The sequence below is a fragment of the Mobula hypostoma genome, chromosome 20 (assembly GCF_963921235.1).
Source record: "Mobula hypostoma chromosome 20, sMobHyp1.1, whole genome shotgun sequence".
NCBI lineage: Eukaryota > Metazoa > Chordata > Chondrichthyes > Myliobatiformes > Myliobatidae > Mobula > Mobula hypostoma.
The window spans coordinates 9,062,787-9,087,188 of record NC_086116.1 but is presented as its reverse complement, the minus strand read 5'-3'; the positions used below and the strand labels follow the sequence as shown (position 1 = coordinate 9,087,188).

The window sequence follows — 24,402 nt, the reverse complement described above, 5'->3', positions numbered from 1 at the left end:
TAGATTAAATGTGGTTTATTCTTATTCTGTATCCAAATAAATAAGGCTAGGTGAAAAAGCCTTGTTGCTACAGTAAAATTTGTGCATTTTTCTGTAACTGAAAACATTAGAATGCCCTCTCTACAGCTGCCTCAATAATTCTGTATCCATGACATCATTATGTTTATGTCCATAATAGTGTGCACAAAATTTTCAAAAAGGTTTTCAAATTAATAAATATTTAGGAGCACTATTTTAAATATATGAAAGAGATGCATCATCATAATAAAACCTGGCGAAGCAGGTTAATATACACATGCAGTAATTGCATTTCTGAGCCTTTACCAATCATCAGCAGCAGAGAGGAAAAATCTTGCAAACAATACTGTGCATCAACAGTACAGCCACTAACATCACATCATTATTAAAAGATTAAATCCAATATGATCACTCCACTGCAAGCTAGGCATCAGATAAAGCATATTCAATACTAATAGCTGGGAACTAGTGTCTAATTTTAGACATTACCACATTACAAAACCTATCAGTAGTTCAGATTCACGGCACTTCTTGGTTCACACAACTACTGCATGAAGTGGAGAGGAAACACTGCAAATCTCAGTACCATGCAATGCAGCTAGATGTAGTTTCATACAAAATACACCAACAATCTCCCCCCCCCACACACACACACACACACACACACACACACACACACACACACACACCATCCTTAATATTAACCTGAATCAATTTTACCACCAACAAATCTTGCTGTCAAGAACATGGGTAATACATTATCAGGTTAACTTTCAGATCAGGAAAACGAACATACCATCTGTGATGCTTATACCAACCTATTGACATTATCTATCTTGCCTTTTTCTTTGGCTAGACCACAATCAATCTTGGCTGCTTGCCTGTTTAGTTTTAAATAGCTTTCTATCATTTAACAAATTTCAGTGTTTTTTTTTTAAAGACAGTAGTCCTGATTTCACCCTGACCAGCTTTGATCATTTCTAGACATTATTTTGTCTCCTTTCTACCCCTTTTCTAGTAATTCTACCAAAATGCCTCTTATTTTTTGTAATTCTATCAAGCATTCTATCCTAAACACCTGCCACTCCTACTTATAGATATTTGTTCCATGCAATTTTTGTTTCTGCTGCTGACCACGGAAAAGGAGACACTGTAGAATAGGAACTTTCATAGCAAAAACTGATGAAATTGTTGCATTTCTCCAGTCCAATCATTAAAAGTTATTAGCATCTATAAAGAACATGCATTTCAGTATGTTTAAATAAAACTTCAAATATTAGTTTATATAAGATCAGAACAGATGTGCATTATCATGGATGCAAACATAAAAATTTAAGACTGTAGACTCAAAGTTATCTACCTTGTTATACAAATGTTCATGATTTTGCACATGTTCTGGCTTAGTCCTAAATCCTTGCTGATGTTTAATAATTCTAGAACTCTATTACCTAAACTACATTGCCTTTTCTTAAAAACAATCACTGAAAATAGCTCTGGTTAAAAGAGACTTAACTTTTAAAAACACTGCCGAAATAAAGTTTAATCAAAGATCCATAACATTAATACAAATTTTAAAAGCACAAGAATAGATAGAAAAAGCACAGAAGGCAAATAGAAATAGAGACGTTTAGATATTTACAAGGTAAATCGCTATTGACCTCTACTGGAAATTAAATGCAGTTGCAAAATCCAATTCTTTATTTTTTTTCTCTCTGAAAGACAGACATTAGATATTTCCACAGCATCTGAATTAATTAATTGTGCTTCAAAGACTTAAAAAATCCAATTTAATTTGCTATTCTTTATAGTGTAACAAGTGGAAAGTGTGATTAGGTTTTCATAAGCAGAATGAGGTGCTTCAAATGCAAAAACACAAAGTTACAACAAAAAAAAAGTGGGGTGGAGGTGCCTTACCAGTTTTAGGTGTCAAACTCAAATCTGTGTCAGAAGAAGAGGACTGTCGACTGTAGGACTTGGAAGGTGAAAAGGAATAGGTTTGATTTTTCAGTGGGGTGGAGGGTCCAGATGAATGAGTAACAGGGTTGGGATCTTCACTGAAGGGAACCCTGCCAGAAGAAGCGGGAAACACATTCAGTAACCCTGTGCGAAGGATCTAAGAAATGATGGAATGACCCAATCTTGGGATGACAGCAGTTGCTTCTATGTGCAGGCTGGGGAAGAAGCCAAAAGGCACAGAACTGCTGCCCAGACCTTGAAGATTCTTGGAAGATATACGGCTGCCCAGGTTTACACATTATACACAGGTTAAAAATACTGGAGCACAAATCAAACCATGTACTGGAAACCTGAGCAAAATGAGCACACAAATAAAACAACATGACATATGACTTCAAAATACATAATGCGTTCTAATTAGGCAACCAAAAGAAAGCTTGAGTATGCAGAGCTGAAACTCATGTTTCCTTATTCTGGAACACCAATATAGTGCATCACAGCTAAAAATGAAAACAAAACATTTGTTAAGTAAATTTCTAACATGTCTTATTCATGTCATTCATAACTATAAACCAAAAACTTCCTTTCACATTCTAACTTCAGGAAGATTTTGATCAAATCTACCAAAATTCTAACCATGTTTCTTGGTTCTGGAGCTGGGTTAATTGTTAAGGGTAGCTTGCTACACTGCCTGCCTAGCATTATAGATTGAACCGCAATCCCTGTGGCCCACTTCTCCCCAGCTCCTCAGCCTGTGTAGTCTCATACCAGTGTAGATGAGTGTAGGAACAGACACAGAGAAGTTCTGAGTTAGTCTCGAGCCCGTAGCAGTGTGAATTGGGCTGTTGTGAGTCGAACGGCATCCATGGCTTGGCTGGTGCACCAAAGGAGACCTGACAGAGAAAAGCAGGAGCCAGGAGAAAAAAATACACACAAGGCACTGTAAATGCTTTACAGTGGGAGCCAAGGTAATAAGTACCGTTAATTTTTGAGATAATAAACAAGCAGGATTATCAGAATAAATTTACCTGACGTAACCAGCATGCATATATTAAAACTATTTTAAAGTGACATGAATAGCTGAGGTGGCTGCTTGCAAAATTCATAATCAGATAGGATTTGCCCTACTTTTAAGATATATACACACACACACCCACAAATGGTTGTGCTGTGGGGGGCATTACAAGGTTTATTCACATTTGAGCCCTGATAAAGGGTCTTGGGCCTGAAACGTCGACTCTTTATTCCTCTCCACAGATGTTGCCTGAGCTGAGTTTCTCCAGAGTTTTGTGCGTGTTGCTCTCACTTTTTTGATGAAGTTTTGCTCCTTTACCTCTCTCAAAACAAGACTATCCATGAAGTCAAGCAAATTCCTGAGCACTCTTTGTGTAAAGTGCACTCAATTACAGTTAACTCATTTTTCTAGTTATTAATCATTATTGAAAATGCCTTCACTATGTTCATAGGAATCTGCAACTCTAAAAAGTAAATTACTCTGAGATTAAAGAAGAAAAACTTGCAAAATAAACCCTAAAGAATTCTCCACTTGATCTTCATAAATGTAAGTGTACAAAATGAAAATCTTCCCATTTCAGTGTCATTCTTGAACTAGTTTTTTGAACAGAATTGTCAGTTAGCATTTTTTACTTTTCTGAATTATGTTCCTTCACTTACAACACCTTAGTACACAAAAATAATTCAGTTTTCCAATATCTGCCTAATAACTTCAAACATGTTGCAGAAGAAAACAAAAAAAAGTTAACTGTCATTCTTATCTTATGGTGACAGCAGGCAAATGAATTGCACAACACTCTGATTGTAATTATCCTGTCCTGGAACGGAGTGATTTTCCCAACATAAAGTTTATTATTGTGCACTAAATAGATCCTCCTTTGTCAGTCCAACCACAAACCAAAGCCTGGCAAAAAGGGAAGCATATACAATTTACTTTTGTACCCCTTCTGCTTCAGAAGAGCTATAAGAGAATGGCAAATGAGCTCACATTGTGGATTATAGTCCTTTTTCTGATCACAATTACTGGTTGCATGGATTATTAGATTCTGGTCCACCATTGTGTTCAATCATTGCATGATTCACCAAATCTAGGCAATCTTCCAATGGATCTTTTGGGTTCATAATCTGTAGCAAGATTAGCAATGGCCACTGTACACTGACATCACTAAAAGCTTACAATCCAGCCACATTTACAGAAACGTACAAAAATATCTAAAAGCTGTTTTAAGCACATCATTTATGCCAGCCATTTCTTTTCTCCAATAAATTATTTGGACGGTGCACAAGAGGAGTATTCTATGGGGAGTGAACATCTACTTCAGAGTGCTTCATAAACAAGCTTCTTATTAATAGGCCTGTGTTCGCAGAATTGGTTACATAATCAATTGAGACTGTTGGCCATTGACTTCAGGAAGATCAAAATCTAAGTAAAATTTATTATTGAAGTACATATATGTTACCATATACTGTCTTGGGATTCATTTTCTTGCAGACATTTACTGGAAAATAAAGAGATACAATAAAATTTATGAAAAATTATATATAAACAAAGACTGACACACAACCAATATGCAAAAGACAAATTCTGCAAATAAACAAAATACTGAGAACACAAGTTATAAAAAAAATCCTTGAAAGTGAATCTGTATGTTGAGTAGTGGTGAGTGTTTCAGGAGCTTGCTGGTTGTAGGTAATAACTGTTCCTGAACCTGGTGGTGTAGAACCTAAGGCTCCTGCACCTCCTCCCTGATGGTGATAGCAAGAAGAGAGCATGTACTTGATGGCAGAGGTGCTTAATGATGGATGCTGCTTTCCTGTGGCCACTTGCCATGTAAATGTCCTCAGTGGTAAGAAGGGTTTTTCCTGTGATGGACTAGGCTGTATCCAATACCTTCTAAAGGCATTTCTGTTCATAGGTGGTGATGTTTCCATATCAGGCTGTGATACAACCAGTCAGGATACTCTCCACTGTGCACTTATAGAAGTTTAAAGTTTTTGCTGACACCAAAAATTTACACCAACTTCTAAGAAAGTAGAGGCACTGTCATGCCTTCTTTGTAATGGCATTTTATGCTGGTCCCAGAATAGATCCTGAGATGTGATAATGCCAAGGAATTTAAAACTACTGACTCTCTTCATCTTCAATCCCCTGATGAAGCCTGGCTCATGAACTAACAACCTCTTCCTCCTAAATTTGATAATCAGTTCTTTGATTTTGCTGACAGGTTGCTGTTGTGGCAACATTTAACCAGATTTTCAACTACACACCTATATGCCGACTTGTCATCAACTAATTAAGCCAAAAACATTGGTGTCATCAGCAAACAGATACAGCATTGGAGCTGTACTCAGCCACACAATCATGGGTATCAAGTGAGTAAAGCAGGGGGACTAAGCACACTGCATGTGCTGCACCGCAGTGTTGATGGTGAGCATGGCGGGGATGTTGTTGTCATCTGGCAAAGGTAAACTTTCTCTACTAACTGCTAATCCCAGCCCTCAAGTGACTAGTATACAAATTAACTAAATAATAAAAATTATATAATCATAACTGGCATAATTACAATTAACTGTCAAAAATGAAATAACAGATTAGCTTTCCAAATCTTCTTTTTTAGGTTCTTTACAACAAATTATAGGTGCTGCTTAAGAAAAATGCAGACATAAATTTCTAGCAAGCAGTAATTTCTTAAGAATTAGAGAGTACATCTGGTACAAAAAGCAAATTGGCTGCTTTCTCCAGCTTTAAAAAGAGCATTTTTCATACCTATCAAATCAAGATTGAAATGATACAATTATGTTCAAAACGCAAATCTGATAAGTTAACAAAAAAAATCTAACAGTACTAACCAAGAACTCAAATCCTTAGATTTTATTATTGGAATATTTTGATAACTAAAAAATGCATAACAAATCATATTTCACATCTTTTTAAAGAGCAATGTTTATATACAAAATCAATGCATAAACTAATAAAATATGTAGTTGTTGCATGTCAAACTCATAATTTGTTTCAAATGAATAACACTTCAAGTTTTGATTGTTTAGAATGATTCAACCTGCAGTAATTTCCAAAGCTGTTCAATTACTAAGTAAAATATGAATCAATAGCAATGATCACATTTTAAAAAGATGAGAAAATTAACAATGACATTGTCCTGACTAAAGAGGAAAACTGCACAAAATTTACAACCTGAAAGCAATTCAGCCTAATTTGCCCAATGCTTATGCTCTAAGATAAGCATCCTTCCATGTTGCTCCATCTCATTTCATCAACAGACAACCTTACCCTACCCCTCCATTATCAACAGTACACATATTTTTGTATTAGAAGAGCCGAAGTAATTCAAAGGGTCACTCACAAAAACACCAACTTTAACTATACTAAAATCTCTAATCAAAAACTGTAGATGCTTGAAGTCTCAAATAAAAATAGTACTGGCAGTTTGGAAGAGTTCTTTTAGACCAGAAATATTAACACTATTTCCATTCTAAAATTTTCAGTCATGTATACAGTTCTTAATGACTTGGTTCTCTCTGCTCCCTCCTTCATTGCCACTTTGCTGTCTATCCACTGACCTATGCTGCTGCACTGACAGGTCCACATGCAGTCCTGGTGCTCCTCTCCACAATGTCAGATTTGTAGCCACGAGTAACTGGCCAAAGAGCTGAATCTGAACCAGTATTTAAACTGAGGTCCAGAAGATCCAACCACATCCAGAATGGCATCTGGGTCTTTGATTCCTATTTTATCCACTGGTGCTTAGCTCCTGGCTCAGTTGAGTTTCAGCTGGTACCTGGGGTCCTGGGTCCCATGTTGAAAGTACCACAATGACCCAGACCCAGCTTGAGTGGGTCTTGGGAATCAGGTGGAGTGTGAGGATGGGAAAATGAACTCGATCTCTTGAGTCAAATGTAATAGGCCATACCCTCCAAATATCCGGATCTGTCTCTCGGTTTTTTTGCACTACCTTACTTTTCCTTTTCTATTTATGATTTATAATTTAAATTTTTAATATTTACTATCGATTTGTACTCCAGGGAGCACGAAGAGCAGAATCAAATATCGCTGTGATGATTGTACACTCTATTATCAATTGTTTGGTGACAATAAAGTATAAAGTATGCTCCAGAGTCTTAAATGTATTTATATTATTCAACTTAATTACTCCAGGATATTGCAATTTCAAAGACGCAAAGTTCATGAAAAGTTGTTGGTTCGTCATTGGGGTTGTTTCTCATTGAAAACTGAAAAATGCCACGCATAGAATTATAATATGGAATTGAAATCTTGGGTTGACCAAACTCAAACAGGTCAAACCATGGGATGTCATAGAAATTTCCTGAGTAGGTTCAATTAAGGGGCCAGGCTGGTTAGAAGCCAAAATCTAAAACCCAACAGTCAAACAAATGTATGGTGTCAGCCAGTGGTATCAGCCAAACTCTGGAAAGAATGCAACCTGGACCTGCTTCTTCAATATCTTTCAAAGGAGGAAAACTGCAATCCTTACTCAGTTTGATATCTCCAGACCTATGCTCTTGTGGTGGACTCCAAAATGCCATCTAAAGTAACCTAGTAATCCATTCATTTGTAGTTTGGCACCATGCTCAAAAGAGAGAAAGAGTAAAATTAGACACACCACCTGGTATTAACTTAGGCACCAAATTCAGACATGGCAAATTTGCCCTGAGACTAGTTGACTTTGTAAAGTCCTCCATACAATCATCTGTGAGCTTCTGTCTGGACTAAGAGTGCTATCCATTAGTCTTGTCATGCAGAGGTCTGGCAATAGTCATACTCACAATAATACATTAAAAAAATATGTCCAATTTTCCATTACAATGGCTGGGTACAAATTATTCAACCAGTAGAAAGACCCATTGTGGGGCTCCTCTATCTGTAGCCCCACAAATCCTCAACATTGGCTCCAGACCCCATAAAATCTTGCGGCATTAGGTAAACTACAGGTAAGGAAAGCTCCTCCAGGTTCCACCCACTATCCTTCCCTAGCTGAGCCAATGCCCTAAAATAACAAGAAACATTCTGAGGAAGCTCTGAAAGTAGCAACAGCACAGAATGCACTCAGGGTGCAGTACATCATTCTCCATTACTATTAAATACCTCGAAGCACCACCCCAGACTAACATGTCTGAATTCTGAAGGCTACAACTCACCAGATTAGTTCTCTAGTGAGTAATGAATGAGCTAACATGAGGGATACTTGGCTGTGTTCCCAATGCCTACCCATGGTAGATACAGGTGTCCCCTGCTTTTCAAATGTTCGCTTTACGAAACCTCGCTGTTACGAAAGACCTATATTAGTTACCTGTTTTCGCTAACAGAAGGTGTTTTCACTGTTACGAAAAAAGGCAGCGTGTGCCCCGAGCAGCCAAGCTCCTCCCTCGGAACTGCATTCTAGCCAGCATTGCTTAAACACGTGCCTGTGAACAGCCGTTAGCAAGATGAGTTCTAAAGTATTGGAAAAGCTTAAAAGAGCTCGTAAGGGTGTTAGACTTAGCATAAAACTAGACATAATTAAGCATATCGGTCGTGGTGAACGAAGTAAGGACCAAGTGAGTTTGGCCTGTGGAAGTTGACGAAGATGATGTTGAAGAGGTTTTGGCATCTCGTGATCAAGAACTGATAGATGAAGAGCCGATGCAATTGAAAGAGGAAAGGATAACAATCGAAACTGAATGCAGTAGCAAATGGACCGAAAGTGAAGTCGTCCGGGAACTGAATGTGAAGCAACTGCATGAGATGATAGAAAAATGCACGAGGATAAGCAGTCAAGTATACTGTCGTTTTTCAAGCCTTCCACATCAGCCACAGCAGATGACCAACCTCGATCTTCGACATCGAGGCAGTCAGACATAGAAGAAGATGACCTGCCTGCCCTGATGGAAATAGACGACGATGAGATAACACCCCAGTGTCCCACCACCCCAACCTCCGGGCTGTGGACCGATACACTGCCGCGGAGAATGCAGCGGTAGCTGGGGCGCACCCAACACATCTTTAAGAAAAAAGCTGAAATAAACAAGCTAATTAATTAGGTGCCACTCGGCACATAAATGTCAGCCCAGATCAGAGGCACACTCACAAATTTTTCCCATATAAGTAAATGGTAATTGCTTCTTCACTTTACGAACTTCTGGCTTATGAACCGTTTCATAGCTCTACCTTCGGATGGCGGGGGAAACCTGTACTTCTGTCCACAAAAGTACTGGCAGAAGTGATCACTTTTAGAAACAGACTAAGGTCACACTTCACTGTGTTCTGCGGCACTACAAAGATACTAAATGGGACAGGCTCACAACAGATGTGCCAGCTCAAAATGGACATCAATAGCAACACAAATGTACATCTCCACAATGTACAGCCCCGAGATCCAGCAATATCTATCATTCCAACATTACTATCAAAATAATAAATCAAATCTGTTCAATCAGAAACACAGAAAGGCAGGCTGGGAGTAGCAACAGACAAAGCTAATGGAGGTACCAGCTAAGTGAAACTGCAATATAGTATTATTAGCATGGCAAGTACCAAAAAAACAAGAATGGAATGTAGACATGAGGAAATCTACAGATGCTGGAATTTCAAGCAACACACTTAAAAGTTGCTGGTGAACGCAGGCCAGGCAGCATCTCTAGGAAGAGGTACAGTCGACGTTTCGGGCCGAGACCCTTCGTCAGGACTAACTGAAAGAAGAGCTAGTAAGAGATTTGAAAGCCGGAGGGGGAGGGGGAGATCCAAAATGATAGGAGAAGACAGGAGGGGGAGGGATAGAGCCAAGAGCTGGACAGTTGATTGGCAAAAGGGATATGAGAGGATCATGGGACAGGAGGTCTAGGGAGAAAGAAAAGGGGGAAGGGGGGGAAGCCCAGAGGATGGGCAAGGGGTATAGTGAGAGGGACAGAGGGAGAAAAATGAGAGAGAGAAAAAGAATATATAAAATAAATAAATAAATAACGGATGGGGTACGAGGGGGAGGTGGGGCATTAGCAGAAGTTTGAGAAGTCAATGTTCATGCCATCAGATTGGAGGCTACCCAGACGGAATGTAAGGTGTTGTTCCTCCAACCAGAGTGTGGCTTTATCTTTACAGTACAGGAGGCCGTGGATAGACATATCAGAATGGGAATGGGACATGGAATTAAAATGTGTGGCCACTGGGAGATCCTGCTTTCTCTGGCAGACAGAGCGTAGGCGTTCAGTGAAACGATCTCCCAGTCTGCGTCGGGTCTCGCCAATATATAGAAGGCCGCATCAGGAGCACCAGACGCAGTATATCACCTCAGCCGACTCACAGGTGAAGTGTCGCCTCACCTGGAAGGACTGTCTGGGGCCCTGAATTGTAGTGAGGGAGGAAGTGTAAGGGCATGTGTAGCACTTGTTCCGTTTTCATGAAATACAGTTTCCTTTGCTGGGCATTTTTTCCCCCCCAGAACTTTTCTCTAATTTTCTGGACATGAAAATCAGAATTACGCAAACACGAGGAAATCTGCAGATGCTGAATTTTCAAGCAACACACATAAAAGTTGCTGATGAACGCAGCAGGTCAGGCAGCATCTCCAGAAAGTACAGTCGACGTTTCGGGCCGAGACCCTTCGTCAGGACTAACTGAAAGAAGAGCTAGTAAGAGATTTGAAAGTGGGAGGGGGAGGGGAGATCAGAATAACTTCATTTACTATCTATACCTTCACCGAAACCTAGTATGTGTATTCCTCATTTATACATTTTGTTTCTCTATTTCAACCATCTTGTTGACATTGCTTCTCTAAATGTTTGCAATTTAGCCTTGAACTCCCAACACAATTCCAAGATTTCACAGCACCAAAGGAAATGGGATACGATGGTGGCTATGCCTAGCATACATCAATGTGGTCACATTCACTTGCTAATAAATAGGCCTGAATGCGGAGTTTCTCCAGCACTGAGTGTGTGTTGTAAATAGGGTGCTGATGACCATCACAGCGACAATGGACATCAACTGCAAAGCTCTATAGGGCATCCTGGTTGGATTAGGTTGTATAATCGTTAGTTTTCTTGTAGTTCAACTTTCTTATGTTTGTATTTTTATATATTTACCTATATACATGTGATTATTCTGTGTTTTCTAGTGATTGCAGTTGCTTTTGTAAAACTTGGTTGCAGTTGTGGGTATCACATTACTTGAGTGGCATTTATTGCTGTTAACAAATTGGTATAAGGCCAACCCACACTACATCAGCCTCTTTCTCTGGCTACTAGATTCTGCTTTTGCTACTCTCTTAATAAACAATCACAAGTAACAAGTTTTATGCCTCATTCTTGACCTCTGAAGAACCTCAGCTCAAAAACATCAGTATCCAACATAGTGTTACAAAAGGTGTTAAGTAAATTTACCATTCTTGCACATTTCAAAACAAATGCCAGTATTAGCCATAAGATTAAGGCAGCCAAAGATAACCAAATAGACTACATTCCAGCAATTCAACACTGTGCTCAGAAATAATTCATTTAAATGAATGCCTTAAAATCACCTAAAAAAAATGCATTAAGAAATCCAATGAGGCTTTGCTACAAATAGTAGGGGTTAAAGCAATGACACCTACTTCCTATTAAAAATATCTTGCAAACTTAAAATATTAGACAACCTAACCACTGGATGTGAATGCTCTTAAAAGGATCAGTATCGATTTCTTGAAGTGACAATTCTCATTTGTAGATTCCAAAATATTAAGAACTTATTCTGTTTGCCTTCATTCTCTCCATATATTATCAGAGGACCCCCATAACATTTCTAAGAACCTTAAATATAAAAATGTCTTTGCTATATGCTGAACATTGCAACAATAAATTATACCCTTCCATTCTCTAATGAAGTCATAAATTTTCAAAATTATTTAATTTTGCACACAAAATAAAATCACGCAATACACTCCAAAGTCTCGAAGGAATCATACTAAATAAGAGAAAAAAAACATGCTTAAGCCAAGATTCCAAAGAAGTTGCCAGTTAAGAGTGCACTCATACACCATATGTAGAGTGAAGGGAAATATGATTAAAATAACAACTGCAAGTGAGAGATATGGGTTTTCCTTATTGGACGTATTTGTTATAGATTTGGCTGAAATCTGTAAATACTGCAGGCTTTAGGATTCATCTGTTTTTTTTAAACCAGAAGGAGCTTTCAGGACTTTGGCAAGTAGCCAATTTAATCAGGGGCAACAATTGACCTGACCTAACAAAGAATTTCAGGCCAGAGAAGGAAAAATCTGATGCAAAACCCTTGATCCAGAATATTGTCTTCTCGTCAGGCTGCTTGAACTGCTCAGGATAATCAGAGTACTTAACGGATATACAGGAACTACAATAAACTGCGAATTTTTATTAACACTGGTGAAGGACAGGGTTCAAGCACAGGCATGGACATATAACTAATTTCATCTCCCTTGACAGAAGGAGAGTGAGCATGAATGAGATTCACCATGCCCCATTAACAGCTCATGACACATACTGTAAAAGTGTGAGAATGTACATGCATCAGACATCCCACCTCTCCCAGACGTTCCGGGAGTCTCCCACATATTAATAATGGCTCCCTGATGCCTGCAAATTATATACAATATCCTGGAAATCAATTGTTGTGTGTGTGTGAGTGAGAGTGAGAGTGAGAGTGAGAGTGAGAGTGAGAGAGAGAGAGAGAGAGAGAGAGAGAGAGAGAGAGAGAGAATGAATACGCGCACGCGCGATGGGAGAGTGTTCCAAAAAAAGAAACTATAAAACATATGACACCCCAGACTACCCTAAATTGTACCCCTGCCTAATAGGGGTCAAAACTAATGACAGTGTTGTTCACTGCACTGTTTGCAACAGTGACTATTCTATTGCCCATGGTAGGTTAAGACTGTAAAAGACATGTTGAGGTGAGTTTAACAGGTGTCATTCGTTCATTAGCATAGCTAACGTTATTTAAACTAGCTGGCTAGCTGCTAAGGAGCTACTCTATTGCAGACATCCCACCTCTCCCGGAAGTTCCGGGAGTCTCCCGTAAATTGATGGTGGTATCTCCCTGAAATGAGCTTTTGCAGGGTGGGATGCCTGATGCATGCATTTGTACATTAGTAGTTACATGACCTTATGATGTATAGCCAGTGATGCCACAATCTGTAGATTGCAAATATTTGCTGCCTTGATTCACGGGGAGCTCCTTAGTATGAGCCTAGAATGACACCTAGCTAAATAACAACACTTTCAAGAGAAAAGGAAAGCAATTTCAAGTTTTAAAAAAGCACACTTGAAGACACTTTGCATCCTTATTGCAGTGTTTTGAATACTCTGCATGACACTGTTTTCTCTAATATTGACGGCTGAAATTTTAACCACCAGCTCATCACGAGTATCAAAATTAAGAAAATGTATCTTGAGCCAATACTACAAAGAATAGTGGAGTAACAAAGCAGTTTATATCTTCAAACGTTTGTAAATGGGCCCTTTCAGACCACCTTGTCCATGCTGCAGTGGTGACCACCTATGCCAATGCCACGTGATTGCATTAGGTTTATACTCTTCCAAACCTTTTCAATTCATGATCCTGTCCAATTACTGATTGTAATACCTGTAACCCTTTCTGGCACTTTGTCCCATATACCCACAATGTGTGAAAAATACCTATCTCAGATCCCCTTCAAATCTTTCCTTCTTCATCTTAAACCTAGACACTCTAGTTTTAATTCCTTAAAATTAGAAAAAAAAAGTGGTAATCTGCCATATCTATACTCCTCAATTTTATAAATAAGGTCAACCCTCAGTCTCCTTCACTCCAGGGAATGCAGCTTCATCTTAGAAACTAAACCCTCCAGTCCACTCAACATTCAAATGAACACCTTTTGCATCCTCTCTAGCTTAATTACATCCCTTTTATTGCACGCCAACAGAACTGCACACAGTAGTCCATTTGTAGCTTAAACAATTATTTGTACAACTGCAACATGACATCCCAAAACCAGGAACAAAAATCTATCAGAAAACTAGGAGCAACAGAATAATCAAATGTATTCAATGTTCATAATTGTTCATAAACTCTGAATATTTGGCATAAGTTATAAAATTTTCATGACAAAGATGGCATTGTTACTGCAATGGTTGAAGGACCATTTATACCTTCTTGCTGTTGAGCTTTATACTAATGAATCTTTGGGTTAGCGCCCATTAATTTTCTTAAGGGATTTCAGAGTAAATGGGATTTACAACTACAATGAGTCTTTGTATTCAGCCATGCTCAAATATAATTGAAGTACATGTGGAACAGGCATAAGTCTTGCATGCAACAGAAGAGAAATAATGCAGAGAGAGAGAGAGAGATTGCACATACTTGTAGCCTTATACTATACTTACTCTTTCAGGTCTTTGGATGGAGAACCACATGGAGGTGGAATTGATGTAGCGGCATTACTCAGTTTATCCAGTGTACATGCAGTCCCAATAGCACGTACCACTAGCCCAGATTCTCCTTCCAAGTCAAAACACTGTAGATAGCCCACAACTGCATTGCCTCCCATCTCAAGAACCTTGAGGCCAATTTTCCTTTGCAGTTCACCTATTAATCAAGTTATTTAGTGTCAATTTTGTTTTACTATCAACACAAACATAACCATGTGAACAAGCATCAAAGAAAATAACAAGATAAACTGATGTTTCAGAATAACCTAGCAGCACTTGAATTATGACACACATTAGAGATAGTACCACATTTACAGTGGATGTTGCAGGTTGTGACCAAAATACAGAGGATTCCAGTTAATTGGGACACATCAGGACCAGTATACTTTGGCCTGATTTAGTGGCTGGAAATAGTTAAAAATGTATTAAAAAAAAGACAAACCACCAGTTAAATGAGCAACAAATTATGTATTTAAATGAAATACAGAACAAATTAGATTATCAATTCTACTACAGTACTATAAATCTGTACATTAGTTCATAAGTTATCAATAATGGAATTAATTCACTGAATGCTGCCATGTTCTTTTCATTGACTGTAAATGAATAAGATCAATGCAGACACTTAGGGTAACTTTTCGGTTAGTGTCAAATCTTTTTGTGGTATGTTGGTAAGGGTCCGGAGTGTTTTTTTAAAGTCAAGGTGAAAAACAAAATGACCAAAAATCACTGCTTTTTGTATCAATGTCAATATGGACACAAGTATGCACAACTGATGCAATTTAAAAAGTATTCTCTCCAGGCATGGTGTAGTGCCTCACGGCCACACAAGTCAGAAACTGTTCAGCAACAACCCCCTGTCCCAATCAAGTGGCATGGTGTCCCAAATAAACAAAGGGAATCCTGGCTACTTTGTCGATTAGTTTTTGATCTTTAAGAGTTGTCCCAAGTAAGTAGCTGTCCTGGTTAACCAAAGGCCCGATTAATTGGAATCCACTGTACAACTCTAATCACAGGTATTGTTTTGATGCAGTAAGGTACTACCACTTCAGCTAATGGATTATTTTGAAACCAACTCTTTCATAGAATACAAATCCAGTGAAAATTAGTACAGATACAAATCAACAAATTAACTCAGGTATTTAGAACTTTGGTCATGAACACAAAAGACTTTTGTTAATATAATAAGCAGAATAGTTCCTTGGAATACTACTTAAACCAAGTACAAAATCCGTAAATTTGGTGGGGTGGGGGGGAGAAGGGAAAAGAACTATCATAGAATTGTCTACTATAGAAACAGACCCTTTCAGCCCACCTTGTCCATCTATACTATTGCCAAATGGTCTGAATTAGGCCCATTTCCCTCAATGCCTTTCCCATCAAATTACCTGTCTCAATGCCTTTTAAACATAGTAACTGTACCTGTCTCCACCACTTCCATCAACATCTCTTGCAGCTCTTCCAGATAACCTGTAGAATTTATTCCTTCTCATTATAAACCTGTGTCCTCTAGTTCTGGACTCTCCTGCCCTGGGAGAACTTTATCTATCCTATCTATACCCTTGGTAATTTCGTAAACCTTTATCAGGCCACTCTCAGCTTCCTACATTCTGTTGAGAATAAAACCAGCCACTCCTATTTCTTCCAGCAAAGGAGGATGGGAGGTGACTTGACAGAGGTGTACAAGATGAAAAGAAGCATAGATTGTTTGGAGAGCCAGAGACTTTTTCCCACTACAGAAATGGCTAATTTGAAGAGGCATATTTTTAAGATGACTGGAAGAAAGTATAAGGCAGGATGTCAGGAGTAAAGAGTGGTTAGTGCCTGGAATGCCCCACTAGAGGCGGATGCATTAGAGCATTTAAGAAACTTTTAGACACATGGATGATATAAAAAAGGGGAAGGGACATGTAGGAGGGAAAGGTTATTGATCTTAGAAGTAGGTTAAAATGTTGGCACAACATCATGGGCTGAAAGGCCCGCCCTCTCCAATCTAATAGCTACAGCTCTGCCGTCCAGGCAATGTCCTAGTGAATCTTTTCTGCAATCTCTCTTCCTGCTACATTCTTCCTTTAGGGTGGCAACCAAATTAAATAGCATACCCGAAATGTAGTCTAGCCAGTGATTTCATAGCTGCATCATGATGTCCCGTTATTTGATGAAGTGAGGAAAGAGGTGCTATTCTGGTAATTTGAAAAAAATGCAACCCAGAGTACACAGGAGTTAGCAAGAACAGAAAGCAGGAACAAGGAGTGAGAGAGTAAATTTTTTTTAAAAAGTGGGTCAAATTTGAGGAGTGATACCACAGGATGGTAAAATGGGACAATATGAGGTCATGATTAAAGAGTGAGAGCATGTTCAAAGAGTGAGAAAGCAATAGAAACAAAATATTATCAGCAGTGGGAGTGAAGCAAAGCATAAAACAACTACGGAACAAAATCAACCTCTTTGGAGACACCACTATCTGAACCTGCCACGCTGTATTCCCAAAGGAAAAAAAGTAAAGGATGCTTCAGATAGATGTTTAGCTGATAATAGGATGGGAGAAGGCTCAGTACTGCTGTTAGCATGGACTGGCTGAGCTCAATGGCCTGTTTCAGTGCCATAATCCCATGAAACACCCACATTGTGCACTGCCTATTTTAACATTATGTTGTGAATCAACAAACACAAGTGGGAATCAGCAGATGAGGTCCAGGGTGGCAAATCAAGTCTCTGAAGAAACTTCCAAAGTCCTCATTATTAATTTGCCAAATGCATATTTCATGAATTGCATTTGAGACTATGTATGTATGTCTGCCTGCTTTGGTTACATGGTTTAATAAGAATGAACCTCTACATGCTTTATGTGGAGTCTTTGAAACATCAACTTTCTCTTCCCAACAAATGTGGCCTGACCTGCTGAGTATTTCCAGCATTTTCTGTTGTACCCTGCTAGATCAACTCATGCTCATACAGACTCCAGAACTGGCTGTTAACTATCAATAAGTATTATTATCTTTTATTTGCAGCACCCATCCCTGGTTCAAAATTTGTTTCCGCAATCCACGTTAACATTTCTCATGATGAGGCCACAGTTTCAAATAAGCTCTAAAAAATGTTTTTATTAAGTAAAAATTTTGCCAACAATCAGCAAGATTTTCTACCTGACATTAGAGAGATTAGCCTCTGCCTAGCTTCATTCGATGCCCTGGGTGTACGTATCCTGTCGATCCACTGGTACTCAGGATCTTCATTTACTACTAATTCTTCAACAAATCCATGGATTGTTACTGCTTTGTAGCACTTGGGAATGGATGTAGCTGTGGGGAGAAAAACACACATTTGTGTGACTACAGAATTGTTTGGCCTACAGATTATTTACACCTTTATGTGAGCACACTGCTGTTGGGAATAATCCTGTTCAGTTGCAGACAGAAGCATTTAATAAGAAATATATGTTTATCAAGTACTGGACGACAACATGGTACACTGACAAACTGGAGACAGGGGAGTGGTGGAAGGAAAGCAGAGATAATATCATCATTGACACTGATGCCAGGTTTCCTCTGACATCAGTCAGAGCAACCTACAGAAATGAGACAAAGGGAAGGATAGATTACCGGGGAACATCAGAGAAGACAAATGCATGAATGAGAGGCAAGGTCACATGGTTAATTCTCTTAATGTAGTTAAGCAGAATGTAACCAGGAAAGTGAAGAACTGTACAGCAGGATAATAGTGAAAAGTTAGTGGAGGCATATGGTAGGTAGGTAGTATTAATAAAGTATGGCTATGACTATGACTATGAGGTCCTCTACTTTCAGGAACCATCGGGTAACTTCAAGTAGGTTGGGCGGTGCAGGAGCCTGGCTGGGTTCAAAAAAACCTAAGATGTGACTGTTTGTCCTTTACGTCTTTTTCATGATCACAAGACTGCTGGATATTGAGAACAACGTCCTGCAAGTCTACCCATCAGTGAGTTACTCAGTAGCGGTGGAACTGGACTTGTTGCCCACCATGTTGCAGCCTGCTTCAGCCGCCCAGGAAGAAGGCAACAGAGGTGGTACGTGGAGCGCAATCTAACAGACTGTGAGGGTGATTGTCTTGGATGCTTTTGTTGTGACTGCAAGACCCCGTTAGGCATCGGTAATGTAAAATACTCCGAGCCGGATTCGCTGGATCGTTGGTGGGACCAATGGTTGTGCAGCTCCCCGCCTCAATTGTGGCATGGACTAGTCCCTCATTCTTGCCTTGGGGTCATTTATTGCAGTCACTGAGGAAGGGGAGGCCGGAGATGGCTGTGTCCCGCTGGATTCTGCGCTGGGCCCTACCATTGGTCCTGTCCTCCAGTGTTCACTCGGTGAGACAAACTGGATTGAAACATGGCTTAGGGCAACATTCATGCACCATCAATTTGCAGACTAATACTCAGGCACTTGGGATTATATTAGGATTTTATTTTTAATTATTTTGGTAACTATGTTTTTCCACTATCATAATTATATGTATAATATATGTACTGTGTGCTGTATGCAACTATTGGTTCTGTGCTTTGCACCCTAGCCCCAGAGGAACACTGTTTTGTCTGGTTGTCTTCATGTGTATTGTTACGAGAATACACATAAAATTAAGATGTTTGCTGGCCTGGGTTAGCATCAGTGACATCAGCAGTTGGTCTGCCACCTGTCCTCAGGGGAAGGAGAGATAAGGAACAATGGAGCAGCATCTGGAGATGTGTAATGAAGGGACGTGGGAGAGAGAGAGCTGTCTGGAGTGGCTCCCCCTTTGAACCCTGAACTGTTTGAAGTGATGGACAGGCGATACCCCAGCAAGGGGATAAAAAGGGACCAGTTCGCTAAGGCGACACACACACCACCCGAGGTAACGAGACCCTGGAAGCGGTGCGCCTCTCACGAGTGGGTGAGAAGTACCAGACAACGACCAGGGTGGAAAGGTACGATCAGCGGGAACCCGGTGTGTGTCCGCCCTTGCCTGGGTGCCGGGTTCACTGCAGAGGATCGACCGCATCTAGAGGAGGGGTCACAGTCGGTGACCTCAGGTGACATCACCAAGGACCGCCCAAAAAGTTGCTTGTGAGCCATCTCGCCGGTCTGTGAGTGAAGCAGTGTTCTGAATGATCAGTTGTTCCTGTTCTATCTCTCTCTTCCCCCACGTTGTCCATCGCCATGGCAACGATTACTGCGAACTGAACTGGACTGAACTTTGAGTCATTTTGAAATTTGGTCATTTACCCCTAGACAACGATAGAGCTTGATTGATGCTGTTATCTTAATTCTGTGCACATGTGTGTTTATCATCGCTGAACTGTTGCATTTATTATCCTTTCGATTACTGTGTTGCTTGTTTCTTTAATAAAACTTTCTTAGTTCTAGTACTCCAGACTCCAACTGAGTGATCCATTTCTGCTGGTTTGGCAACCCAGTTACGGGGTACGTAACAGTATGGATGAACGACAATTAAACTTAAACTTGAACTTAATATCCATGTTTCACCTTGACATGTGCAAGGAGGACAAGTCAAGACACTGAGCAGATCAATTAGCTCTAAGACATCTTTACTGACGGGGATCAGTGCCATCTTGGTACAGTAGACACTGCTCATTGGAAAGGTTCAATCAAGGAAGATGGGAACAAATTTGGGCAAAAAGATAGCAAGTAATTTATTCTGCAGCATTCAATTTTGTACAGATCAACACAGTCAAAATCTTGCTCCTGAAAAAAAAACTGGCACTGCAGGAAGATGTATGTGTACTCAGATGGACAACTTGTAAATTGTTAATAAATTATACATACAATGAGTCTATGAGTTCATAAAATTACTGACAAACTTACTGCAAAAAAACTTGACTCCACACGATGATTGTCTGAAGCGGTTCAAATCATTGAAGAGATCTACCTTCACCATGACATTAATTTCTCCTCTGATACCTGTTTAAAAGATTATTTTAATGTAACTCAGTAAAGACAGCTTTTGGGGACAGTTCCCAGTAATCACAGGGCAGGTAGGAAATAAGCAAAAACCTGAAGACTAACTATTAGCTTTGTTTTTTGTGGCTGAGAAGGTGTGGACATGCTAAAAGTTCCCTTCAGTATCCAGGAATGACTACTACTAATCCGAGAGGGTGATGGGGTGTAAAATTCAGCTTGTTCCTGGAGCTAACAGTTATTACCCGATGGCTTCCCTGAGCGATGAAAACCAGGCTCACAGTTACACTGTTCAATTTATTATCCCACCACAAATATGCAGAATGCCAATCCATCCATCGCCAAGCAACCATACCCTTGAGTCACAGGTCCACGACACAGAATGCTACCTCCAGCTCCTGATCACAATTGCCCATCCTTCCCGACAGCTGTCTAAATCCACAGCAGACATCAGACCCTCATGTTCCATTCTCCAAATCCTGATTTCCTGAACCCAGTACAGGTGTCCCCCGCTTTTCAAACGTTTGCTTTACGAAACCTCACTGTTACGAAAGACCTACATTAGTACCCTATTTTCGCTTTCAGAAGGTGTTTTCACTGTTACGAAAAAAAATTCAGCACGCGATAAAAGGCAGAGCGTGCCCTGAGCAGCCGCTTTCCCCCGGATTTGGAACTGCTTTGCTTTAACACGTGCCTGTGAGCAGCCGTTTGCAAGATGAATTCTATGGTATCGGAAAAGCTTGAAAGAGCTCGTAAGGGTGTTACACTTACGGTAAAACTAGACATAATTAAGCCTTTCGATCGTGGTGAACGAAGTAAGGACAAAGTGAGTTTGGCTTGTGGAAGCTGACGAACATGATGTTGAAGAGGTTTTGGCATCCCATCACCAAGAACTGACAGATGAAGAACTGATGCAATTGGAAGAAAAAAGGATAACAATCGAAAGCGAATGAGTAATGATAAAGTACGACTTTAATTTTGAAAGGGTATGTCGGTTTAGGAGATATTTGCAGGATGGTTTGAGTCCTTATTAAAGAACTGTGTGACAGAAAAATGCGCGAGGCTCAGCAGTCAAGCAAGCCTTCCACATCAGCCACAGCAGACGACGAACCTCGACCTTCGACATCGAGGCGGGCAGTCATAGGAGAAGATGAGCTGCCTGCCCTCATGGAAGCAGATGATACCCCAGTGTCCCACCACCCCAACACCCAGGCCACGGATAGATATGTACCGATTTGCGGAGAATGCAGCAGTAGCCAGGAGGCACACAGCACATCTTTAAGAAAAAAGCTGAAATAAACGTGCTAATTAATTAGGTGCCGCCGACACGTAATTGTCGGCCCAGATTAGAGACGACGCAATCGGAAATCGGCACTGATCTGGGCCGACAATTATGTGTCGGGTGGCACCTAATTAATTGGCTTGTTTATTTTGGCTTTTTTCTTAAAGATGTGCTGTGTACCTCCCAGCTACTGCTGCATTCCTGCATGCTTCGCGGCAATGTATCACTCGGCAGCCTGGAAGGTGGGGGCCACTGCACCACCCAACCTGCGACGACTCAGTCTAACACACCATCATCTGTGTGCTCGGCACTGTCCTGATTCCGGTAAGTGATACTACACTGTACATACATTATTTCTACTTTATATAGGCTGTGTATTTTTACGTGTTATTTGGTATGATTTGGCAGCTTCATAGCTTAAAGATTACTGGGGAGAGTGTTCTTGCCAACAGCGCTTGCGTAAAATTTTCTGCCGATGCACTTGCGTGAGATTTTCGCTACGGAGAACAGTTCAGTAATGATTGTGGAAAAGTACTTCTACTTTATATAGGCTGTGTATTTATCATATCATTCCTGCTTTTACTATATGTTACTGTTATTTTAGGTTTTATGTGTTATTTGGCATGATTTGGTAGGTTATTTTTGGGTCTGCGAACCCTCACAAAATTTTCCCATATAAATAAATGGTAATTGCTTCTTCGCTTTACGACATTTCGGCTTATGAACCGTTTCATAGGAACGCTCTACCTTCGGATGGCGGGGGAAACCTGTATCTGCATATTTTTGCCTAGGCTCCCTTTCATAACTGGTTTCATGTAATGGCTAATGTTTAGGAAATTATACTTCAATAAAAAATATCTTGGAGCTTAGATCTTAGAATATTAATTATAAAGTTAACTAAACATTTTCCTACTTTTTAACCATGCAGTAAATCTCAAGACCACAATTACGGCTATTGCAAAACAATGGAAAATACTTTCACATGACTGAGAATCTATGGATGCAGTACAGGCTTACTTTTTGATATCTACAATCTGTTGCAACTGAGATAGTTTGCTTTGTGGACTACATATGTTACATTATTCATCAAAATAGAAACTCTGGCTGTAGACCTCATGATTAATGCGCATTACCAGTGATTCTCAGCATAACAGAAGAATATTGATATACTCATAACTTATCAAAAATTGCACTCACCATGAATAGTGTCATAGATTGGAAACCAACCAGAAAGAATGGCTGCCGCTTCATTGGATAATAAAGGATCGATATCAATGTACACTTTCCCAATAGCATCATTAGCACTGTAGGTATCATGATCTAGAACTGTGATCTGTAGTGGCTCATCTTGTAAGTCTTCATCATCAACCTGCAAGGACGTTTCCAATTATTAAAATACATGAATTACTTCCCCTGACTAAACACTACTCCTACAGGTTGTCCTATCTGTGCAGCGCCCATGAACAATAGTGTTCTTAGTTAAGCTTACCAACAGGATAATTCTTTCCTCTATCACACTTGCGAACCAAGCAAAGCTCCTCTGGAATCACCTGTCCGTTAGATCAGACTGCAACATTAATATTTTGAACCCAAAAGATTCTGCTGATGCTGGAAATTCAGAGCAACAACCAGAAAATGCTGGAGGAACTCAGCAGATCAGGCAGCATATGGAGAGGAATAAACAATCAACTTTTTGGGCTAAGACCCTTAATCTGAGTTTAATCTTTTTAAGTCTTCCGGAAGTTATACCAGGGAAAGTCAACTCTTGCTTCCTTCACGAGGATCTGTAACCCAATAGGGTTTCAGGGCAAAATAATGAGGTAAATGCAAGGCCAAGATTGCCAGTTAATACTGCTATTATTTCAAAAAAAGGGACTCTCCTGGATGCCTTCTGAGATGCTTATGTCATCAGTCCTGGATGACTTGGGCTATCAAGATAGGCCACGAAGACCTCAACCCACATGCCTTAAATTGAGTGATAGTGCAAGTTTTTTTGTCCATGAAATTTAAATTTGTGATTTATCTGATCAAGAGCAAAATGCCAGAGGATTTAAGTGTGCATGATGCCAACTGATATAAGCCTTACCTCAAATTTAAACCATTCTGAATTCCATTGGGGATTAAGCGATTTGTGGTACACATCAGTCTTAAATGTTGTATTGCCAAACTTTACCTGCAGGAACAATAGTTTGATGAGTATTCAACATTCTTTGTTAAAATCTATTCACATTAAATTTAGTTATAAAACAAATATCCAAGCTGCAGTCTTTCTTAAAACTATAAATGTTACCTCTATTTGGAGGCAGTATCTCCCTTGGGTGGTCAGGGTAGATGCTGAAATATTTTCACTAATCACAAACAAGGTGACAAAGTTACAAAATAAAGGGCTAGTCATTTTTTTAAAAATGCATAGAAACTTCCTCCTTGTGATATTGAATCTTTGGAATTCTATGTCCCTAACAAAGATGGAGGCCAAATATTTGGATATTTGGGCTCGTCTTGTTTCGAGCAGACATAGATGCAGCTCTTTCCGGTAAGACTCGCGGTGGTGGCTTGTGTGTTTACATCAAGACAGAATGGTGCAAGAACTCTGTGCTGGTTTCCAGATACTGCTCATCACTAGTGGAGTTTGTGACTGTTAGATGCAGACCATTTTATTTACCACGGAAATTCACCACTGTCCTTATAGTTGGTGTCTACATTCCTCCCAACGCTAATGCTAAGGAGGCGCTCTGGGGCTATTAGCAAACTGCAGAACGCACACCCTGATGGACG

At 39.8% G+C, this 24,402-nt stretch overlaps 1 protein-coding gene across 21 annotated transcripts in view; it reads right to left on the bottom strand.

Annotated features, from left to right (window-relative positions):
* The window catches only part of c2cd5 (C2 calcium dependent domain containing 5), a 119,233-nt gene that overhangs the window by 84,876 nt on the left and 9,955 nt on the right, over window positions 1-24,402 (bottom strand). For 9 of the 21 annotated variants that reach the window (XM_063072348.1, XM_063072360.1, XM_063072346.1 and 6 more), the window contains exons 3-9: window positions 23,714-23,800; window positions 22,825-22,996; window positions 20,253-20,348; window positions 17,565-17,720; window positions 14,374-14,575; window positions 4,449-4,487; window positions 1,933-2,084 (exon numbers count right to left, since the gene is read on the bottom strand). In XM_063072348.1, coding sequence (XP_062928418.1) covers window positions 1,933-2,084; window positions 4,449-4,487; window positions 14,374-14,575; window positions 17,565-17,720; window positions 20,253-20,348; window positions 22,825-22,996; window positions 23,714-23,800 — 904 coding nt within the window. Of the gene's footprint in view, window positions 1-1,932; window positions 2,085-2,742; window positions 2,868-4,448; window positions 4,488-14,373; window positions 14,576-17,564; window positions 17,721-20,252; window positions 20,349-22,824; window positions 22,997-23,713; window positions 23,801-24,402 lie in introns of those variants that run through there. The other 12 variants (XM_063072365.1, XM_063072345.1, XM_063072356.1 and 9 more) reach the window with 4 other exon arrangements.